The sequence below is a fragment of the Curcuma longa genome, chromosome 11 (assembly GCF_044706935.1).
Source record: "Curcuma longa cultivar G26 ecotype Majalengka, Jawa Barat chromosome 11, ITB_CL_G26_1.1, whole genome shotgun sequence".
In the NCBI taxonomy this organism is placed as follows: domain Eukaryota; kingdom Viridiplantae; phylum Streptophyta; class Magnoliopsida; order Zingiberales; family Zingiberaceae; genus Curcuma; species Curcuma longa.
This window is the reverse complement of record NC_133871.1, coordinates 2,528,886-2,538,270: the sequence shown is the minus strand read 5'-3', so window position 1 is coordinate 2,538,270 and position 9,385 is coordinate 2,528,886. Positions and strand designations below refer to the sequence as shown.

Sequence of the window (9,385 nt, the reverse complement as noted above, 5' to 3'; positions counted from 1 at the left end):
TGGCATTGGAAAGTCCTAAAAGACTAATTTTCAGCAAAGCTACATCATCTTGTCAATCAATACTCAATTTCCACTCAAGTATCGAGATCTAAGCTAACCGAAAGTTTGTTACACTTGAGGATAATAAAGATTTTCAACATGATTGCTTAGATTGAGATTCCTATGTGATTTCTAGGAGGAAAGAATCTAATGTCAAAGCTTATCCATTTGCTCCAACAGAGGTGAACTCCCTGAACTAATACAATAAGGACCAGAGACTAAAAAGGCCTTCCGACGTCTTGCAGGTTTCATTTCATCTATTTTGATGTTTGTATAGAGTGGAGACACCATAAATCTCATATGATAATAAAGGGCAAAATCATAGGCAAGAAGTATCTGGGCATCGTATCCACAGTAATAAAACACTTCTGTCACTATCAACAGTAATGCAACATTTCCCTGTGGTTTGGTTAACTCTAATTCAACACTATATAAGACAGACAGACAAAGTTAAATATCAAAATGCATATCGACTGGCATAACTTGAGATTGCTAATAATATTAAACGAACAATTTAGCATCAACAATTTGTTACAAAGAAGAACAAATTCACTAATAATTGATGTATCATTACATAAAAACCATTGATATCAAGGTATACATCAGAAGAAACAAGCCAGGCATGTGTACAAAGAATGTATAATCATACATGTAATTACTTGGAATTATATATTTGATTTGTTTGCACTAAAAGAGCAAGGCTACTCACGGCAACAAGAGTAACACCACATTGGTTTCTTTTAAAATGGTTCAGGTTCCTGAAAAAACAAAATAGTCTATTTAGTCCATATATGCATAAATATATGACACCAAACTTAGGGTCAATGGACAAAAATGCTATTAAAAAACATGATATAGTTACACTGAGAATATGTAATTCACTGTTGCAACAAAGTTACACAAAACAAGTATGAGGATCAGAAGAAAGATCAGAGGTAGGGAAACTGTAAGTCCATATAATTCTTGAATGGCTCTTGCTCATTAAACCTCAGAAGCAATCTCACTGTCATCCCTAACTCAATTTGCATCTTTTCATTTTTGAACTAAATTGTTGGGAACTTGCAATCAAGTTCTATTGGCAGTTTATCCCAACCATTTGCAAGCCCTCCACCTTGCTCAAGAGCCTCCCACACTACCTACCACCCTTGTCCACAAGCCCTCCACTGTCATCGATGAGCTCCCCTTCGGTCTGCAAGACCTTCACCCTCGTAGAAGAGCATCCACTCCACCATCCACCCTTGTTCATGAATCTCTGTATCGTCAAGCCCCCCTTTGCTGACTTCAATGAGCCCTCTATCCTAGTCTACAATCCCTCCCTCATTCGCCAATCATCAGCCTCGAAGAAGGGCGAAATATTCACTTTGTGCACCGACACAGAAAAATCTCCTCTGTAAAAAGAAGATTATTGAAAATTTTACCTCTTTTAATATTTTTGTACAAACAGACATCTCATGCAAAACAAAAAGAACAAAATGCTTTCTTTGTTCTTTATACAGAAAGAGAAGGAAATAACATAAATAAGGTCCTACTTATTGAATAACTCTGGCAATTGGCTTTGACTATTAAAAATCCAACCCCATGCCTTTATCTTCTCAGCATACTTATGCAACAGCTGAAACCCCATCTCAGGAAGAACCTAATAGTTACCAATGAAAAAAAAAAGAAGTTACTAACAAAAAAAAAGTTAATCAAAGAAGAGCCTCAAGAAAAAGGAGAGAGTTTAGCAATAAGACAAACACCAACTCACCAACTCCTCCTCTGAATCTAGGTAAGTAATTTCTCTGCCTTCACCAGACAGAACCTATCGCCCATAATCATAAATTTGAGGAACAACATAGTGTCTCTGTTTACATAATTTGAAAAATGCTCAGCACTTCAGTGTGGTATGCAACTTACTTTTCGACGCAGTTCTTCCAAACGAATTCGTTCATCTGCTGCATGCTGATAACAGGTAAAACATTACAGGTAAATGAATACAGACTAACAAGACCTCCTTAAAGAAAGAACGAGTACACTATCACTTCAACTGCACATTGTACATATTTGATATTGGGTATTATACCATCTTGTATCAGTTAAAATATAAAAAATAAAAGATACAAATGTGTTGGTGAACAAGATGAAAGCAAAATGAGGGCAAGGCAGAACAGCTATGGCTAATTATTCATATTTTTCTCTTCCATTAAGTCTTACTCTCGTATCTTATATTTTCAACCATAGAAAGTTGTCAGTACAAAAGTGGCTAATACTTGACCAGTGACAGAAAACCTGCACGCACAAACATGTCACAAATACATTACACAGACACACACAAGTCAGCAGTTTTGTTAAGACAGAGTCACTGTTTGTAGTAGTTAAAGTAGGAAATAATTTAGAGCCAATCATATTTACCCCTTGGAGTTTAGTAGTATGCAGTAACCCTCTTCAATCAATGATCTCCAATTCAGTCCTACCCCCTAATCAATAGTGATGGGGAACTGGTTCCTCCCTTGTGATTAGAATTAATCACAAAATTTTGATGTTTGTTAAACACTTTCAGTTAGGTGCTTACATTTGATGATCTCCTATGAGTGTGCAGGTCTGATCATATTGATCTAGGAGATGGTGAAGCAAGCTTGGTTAATGGACTTAAAGGATTGAGGATGGATGGAGCCGTGTAGAGCTTTAACCTCAAGGATGATCAAGTTTAGAGATGGACTGAAGACCCACAATATTGATCGGTGTAATCTTTTGGGTTTGTTTCACCTAGAAACATTGTGATGATTTGATTTAACTTATAGGTAGAGATTGTTAGCTACAACCTTTTATCGTAGTGCTTAAATGTTAGCCAACTTAGGTCTTAGATAGTCTTTTTCAGATGCCTACCCTACAAGATGAAGGTAGGTCGATCTAGCATCTTTGTTAGGTCGACCTGAATGGTGGTTTCTAAGAGTGAGAACATTTGCTTAGAAATTGGTCGACAACACCTTCTATTTGGTTGACTAGGGTCGGTAATTGCCTAGAAGGAAGTAACTTGAACAATAGGTTTTGCTAAGTCAAACTAGGGTCAGGTCAACCCAAGGGAACTACTAGCTCAGCTTACACAGCAGTTTAGGCAGCTAAATTACATAATGTAGTTAGGTCAACTACCTAGATTAGCTGAGGTGATCCAAGATTTTTATAGGTCAATCTATTTGTATAGGTCACCCCGCATGGCGGGAGCTTCGTGCACTGGGGCTGCCCTTTTTTTTTTTTTTTTTTTAATCTAAGATTTGAATGCTTGCGCTAACAATGGAAAAACCAAAGTTAGGTCGACCTAAGATTTGGTAGGTCAAATTAAGTAGGCAGGATATGATCCGTTGAGGCTGAATCTAAATCAAATTTTGTGGTTCTTTTGGTGTCACAACTTGCACAAAATTATTTCTAGCTATTCTCCATCAATACTGAAGTGCCCAAAGATCTACAAGGAAGCTTTGGAAGCAAAATTTAAAGTTTCAAAGATACCAAATGACATTTCTAACTCATGAGTTTTCATCCTTGGCGAGGTTTCATCCTCCTATAGAGCTCTTTAGCTTAGCTTGTGAGATTTCATCCTTGATTTTTAGAGGCTTCCTCCATCGCCTCGGTTAAAGAGCACAATGGTGGATTCTATCAAGGGTGTCAACATCAGACACAACAAGGGTTGTGGATGTAACAGCAAGTCTTTGAACCACTTTATATTAATTATTCCAATGTTGTCTATGTTACTTTATTTCCACTGCATGTTATCTATCATCTTGGTATCATCACATGCATGCACTTGTATCTAACGACTTGAATTGAGCTTGTGCATTTGGGAGAAAATTGTGCAACATCTATTCACTCCCCATCCCCTCTAGCTGGACCACTGATCCTTAACAACAAGGGCATGGCAATTATGTTAACAAAATGAGGAAAATAAAAAACGTGCATGATAGCACTTTCAAATCTCAAATGGATTGAACAGATTTTTTTTTCCTTACCATTTTATAGATTTGAATATGCCACATGAGCTTAGTGAAAAGTGGAGATTTAGGATATGGGATACATGGAATGCCTGAAGCTCCAAGGGGGGTACATGGAATTTGCCCATAATTCCAATATGCTGGCTAACCAAGGATCCAATACAAATACATATCTCCTTAATTTCTGATTGTCTTCTAATTATACTCCCTAGTGGATGGCATAATCCATATGACTTGGCACGTTTGGGTCAGATTCTCTCAAACTGAAACCAACTCAAATATCTCTAGTCCAAATTCAAGATCATCAATAAACCTAAATATTGCTATGTTCAAATAAAAAAAATCCAAGCGTAGAAAAGCCACCAAATTAACATCATTTGGTATAACAGGACCAATCCTACAAATCAAATTGCATTACTAAACCATAATTTAAGCTGGGCCTGTACAACAGAGAATTGCATATTAGATGTCTTATCCGAAAAGCACAAGCAAGCTACTTAGAAGTACATAAAAAATTTTACTCTCTCAAAGCACCTCGATCACTATGCATCCAATAAGTAAGCTAGCAAGAGAATAAACATCAAGATTCGATCAGTGGTGAGTCAAATAAAAGACACTAAACGGTTGTTAATGTTCAGTGTGAATAAGTAAAACATTCACCACAGATGGTAGAAAGAAAGATGATTCTTCTGAGAGCTATAAATATCTAAACAATAATCCAATTGCTACATTAACAACGTTGAGCAATCAGTTTCACCACATCTTCACAAAAGGCAAAGCTGATACCTGATCAATGACCATCAAATTTCCACTAGCCATCACTGGAATAAATTTATTGTCCAACTGAAGGAGAACCCTAGCATCATGCAGGCAATTTTTATCAATTAATTCAGGAACCAATGAGTCACCAGTGAAATGTAGGAGACCAGATGAAATGTCAAGTATATCATCAGCCTGTTGGAAAGATTTCTGTGAACTGTCTCCATCCTAAGAAAAATGAAGAAAAAATTGCCCATTCATCACAAGTCGATTGCATCACAAATCAACTCAACTTGACAAATCAGGGATATAAACCTTAGTCTGGTAAACTCCAGGACGCCATTTAACCAGCTCAGATGTTGAATCTTCTTGTATATCATTGATTGCATTGTCTGGGCAGGGGTATCTTACGCCATAGATTTTTAGTTTTTCACTACTGGGTTCTCTAATTAAGGAAAACAAAAAAATGAAATTAATAAAAGAACATTCAAGTGACAAACAATCAAAGGAAAACTATTAACAAGGAAGCTACATGGAATCTGACAGGCAATCCTCAGAGGCAAAAGGCTGCAGGAACGGCTGAGATGCATGAGGGTGTGACAGATCACCTGGTGAACATGTAGTTTTGGCCAGATATAAAAACAAACTACTAGGATTCATAAATAAAATGAAAAGCGCATCTATAATCCATGAATGCCAGCAGCACAAAAACAGGCTTAAGCAAAAAAGAAAATACTTTTAAAAAATAGCTGTCATACCAATTGATTTTTTGGAGAATGGAGAACTAGGTTTCTTTGCAGCCACAGTAGTAGGACAACCAAGGACAGAGAACTTGCACTTGCCTCTGCAAAAGGGAGGAGCTGACTGACTTCTTCTTGATCTTTCCATGTAATTCAAAGGCAAACATTTACTTTGAAATTCTTGTGTATCCTGAAGGTTTCCTACCTTCACAATATCCTTTTGCACAGCATCCCATTTGGGCTTATCCTCCATGTAACTGTAATCCAAAGTTCCTATAGAAAAGCAGCTGATATCGTCATTTACCTTACCAGATAAGCAAATATTGTCAAATACCATATCATCTGGAGGGCAAAAACTATATGTTTTTCTCAATGGATTTTGAGAGTGATTCCAGTCCAACTTAGTTACTGTAGGAGATAAGCAAACATTTTCCAAGTCCATATCATCTGCAAGTTGAAAACTGTGTGTTTTACTCATGGGACTTGGTGAGAAATTCCAGTCCAGTTTGGTTACCATACATCTTTCGCGTGGAAAAAGAACAGTTGAACTATCCTGAGTTGGACTTAGACATTCATCTTTGCATTCTGATTTCTGACAAGGCCAATTTTCATAACCTTCAAATGGCATCAATTTGCTTTCTGAGGGGCTCCTATTTTTAGGACCAAATTCCTCCACGGTTGATCTTGTAGGCCAGGCACAAAAGCCAGGAGTTTCATAATGGGGACTAATTGCCCACTCTCGTAGACCAATATCAAACCCCTGGGCACTGCTTAAGCAACCATGACCAAAGGAATAAGGGCTGATCAAACCATTAGATGAGACATCAGGATGCCTAATTGTCTGGCATTTTCTAATTCTTGGAAAAGAAGGAATAGAGACATCAACTATTTCATGAGGAAATGTACTTCTGTAGTTTAAATGCTTAATGTTATATCCAGAAATCATGAGATCTATATCGTCACAAAACAAGTCACTTCTTGACCAATCAATAGTGCAGTTCGATTCACTATGCCTTGAGAAGTATGGTGTATAGTTCATATTTTTCATTAAAGAGTAGCTATCAGTAGATTTAGTACCTGATTTGCTGAGCAAAGAACAAAAGGGAGGTGAAAACTCAACTTGTTGATATTTTATTTCAGCATCCTGAAACTTAGGCAAAGTAGCATCGGAAGCTGTCGCCTCACTCAAGTTTCCTACTTCTTTAGAACAAATGTACTTAGAACAAGAATTTAGCATATCATGCTCATCTACAGACTGAGGTACAGGATCCGAAATAACATCATTTTGCAACAAACAATTGCTAAAACCCTTATAAGAATCAATGTCTATACAAGTGATGTCGTGGTATGTCGAATCAAACAAATTTTCTTTACTTTCCTTGAAAATTTGAAGAGGACTTGACTCCTTGATTTTATCAATTTCAAATTGACATGATTCAGAATTCCTAAAAAAATTATTGAGATCTTTCTTTGATCTTCCATGATCTTGAGAAACATCAATATCTTCTGAATTAAAACCTAGTGGGATTGTCATTTGTGTCTGGGGAGAGTTCTGTTGTATCTGACAACTGCTTCTCTTCTTCATGAAGTTAACGCCCTTTGTAGTATCTCTAATGGAAGTTTCTGAAAACAATATCCAGTGGAAACAATTGAAAGAACTTACTCCAAACTTCAACTATGTGAATTTTAACATGTCAGCCACTAAAGAAAATTTTGCAAAAAAAAAAACTCAAGGAAAAAAAATGGCACAATACGGCCTTAAACTAATCGAGCACACATCCAGATCATTGAAAATAAAATTTTGGTTATCAAGAAACACTGTATACACCTTCATCCTGCGCTTCACATTTTCTAGGTCTGTGATTTTCCTGAGGAAAAGAATTTCCTGTAGACAAACAACAGATGAGTGATTGATGCATGTGATTAAGAACAAAACATCATGTTCCTTAAATTTTCAAGTACATGCCTAAGAGTAGCACCTTGCTGAAGAGGTGCCAAATGTTGCTGCCAAGAATGTCTGACAGCTTCCTCAAAGAATTTTAAGATTTTTTCCCAGTCCTAAAAAGAAAGAGCAAGATGTAACCACACCTTCCAAAAATTGCAACTATTGACTGAAAAATAAATATTACTTAAAATAAATTATTCCAAGTCAAATGCAAAAGATGTTCTACTTCAGAAAGCATTAGCAAGCAGGTCTATAAAGGGTTCAGATCCATCACTAGTCCAAAACAAAATAGCACAAATCGATGATCAATACATAACAAGATAAATCTTCACTAGACTATTCCATGGTGTAACATTTCAGAAAAATGAATAAAGATTTTTTGAAATGCATCCAAATAAAGTAATTATAACTTCTTTCCCTGACTGCATATCTTATGAAATAACATGTTTCAGAACAACACTTAAAATGTCAACACCTATAATGTCAAGGTCACAAGAAAAGTATGGATATTTTAAAAGAGATGTCCCTTCAATGTGTAACAAAGAAAAAATGTCATAATGAAATTACAATGACTCAAGAGCTCTCTCAACTTGGTCAAACAAAACAAACAGGTCTTTGAACGAACCTAGTTTTCAGTTTTTTGTGTGTGCATATACATGGGCTGCATAGAGCATCTAGTGCTGCATATTCAAGTCAACCACATGGGGACCACATGTGCTTAATGTGATACGATCCTTTGCAGAGCATGTGGTCACCTAGACTGCTTTTTTAGATAGTGTTAAAATATATTATCACCAGAAGCAATTGGATCAACTAGAAAAAAAAGGATAAAATAAATTAAGAGAGTATAGGAATTTCAAAGATGATCATAGATTATATAGTTAAACAAGCTGAATTGATTAGTTGAAGGTCTATGATATATAAAGAGACCAAAAAAATCTAAATCATACCATCAGAAGTGGTTCAAGATATCTAGATATAAACAGTGATATAGCCTTGTATAAATTTCACCAGAGGGGTAAAATCTCCATGGCCAACCACATGTTGGGACTAACATTGCCTGTTGATGCGGGGGCCGTTGAGTGTGTTGATACATGTAAAGTTGATCATATAGAAGCCAAAGTGAAGTGACTCCCAGGTATGATGTTAGAAATTTGTAGAACTTAGAAATGAACAATATATGGAGGTTTTTATTGTTGCAGTAAAAGGTTAGAGATGTCAAAGGAAGACATTGAACATTTGCACAAATAATATTAAGAACATGTAAAAGAGCTAGCACCTTGAATTCAACAATTGTCTTCGATGGTTCAAAATGAATACCATAAAGAGAAAAAGGGCAGTGTAGGTTAAGTATAAATGCAGGATTAGCTTGTATTTTTCGTCTCTTTCTGCTTTGCATAAGATGATCGACAGAATGAAGAGCTGAAGAACACATAACTGTTGATGCCAGATTATTGAGCAAATTATGAATTGGACCCTTGCTGACAAACCTCAAGTTCACATCTGAACAGAATTAAGATGACAATGCCAAGTTGTCAAGAATTTAACCAGAACCAAAGAGGAAAAAAGGATACATAGATACTGGAAATCCTGAAAAAGTGCAATATCTGTTATTAACAAATATACATCAGATGTACAATGTTGTTTTTCATAAGTTAAGTATGAACCTTCGTAGAGAAAACTTCGGCTGGGCGAGAAATATATCCAGAAAGCATGAGCATATCGTCAGAGAAACCCACTTCGCAAAGTGAACAAGACACCTTGCCGAACATACTAGAAACCAAAGGCAGAGGAGATGAGGCAGGCACTGTGTTAAGTAGCTCATCGTCTCTGCATCATAATTCACAAGTAGAACATTTAATTGGATAGAAATATACAAATATGCAGTAAGGAATTGGTAAAAAGATGCACCTGTCAATATCAATCAGTTTGAAAGAAAC

The 9,385-nt window shown here is 36.3% G+C and overlaps 1 protein-coding gene across 2 annotated transcripts in view; it reads right to left on the bottom strand.

Annotated features, from left to right (window-relative positions):
* Positions 1-9,385, bottom strand: part of LOC141840506 (DNA mismatch repair protein MLH3-like) — a gene marked incomplete at its 5' end in the record, with an annotated part of 13,050 nt that extends 3,665 nt beyond the window's left edge. For both annotated transcript variants that reach the window (XM_074728507.1, XM_074728508.1), the window contains 13 exon segments: positions 1,569-1,675; positions 1,787-1,840; positions 1,936-1,980; positions 4,788-4,988; positions 5,076-5,205; positions 5,293-5,368; positions 5,519-7,123; positions 7,329-7,385; positions 7,480-7,558; positions 8,725-8,948; positions 9,020-9,035; positions 9,113-9,275; positions 9,357-9,385. In XM_074728507.1, the coding sequence (XP_074584608.1) occupies positions 1,569-1,675; positions 1,787-1,840; positions 1,936-1,980; positions 4,788-4,988; positions 5,076-5,205; positions 5,293-5,368; positions 5,519-7,123; positions 7,329-7,385; positions 7,480-7,558; positions 8,725-8,948; positions 9,020-9,035; positions 9,113-9,275; positions 9,357-9,385 (2,786 nt within the window).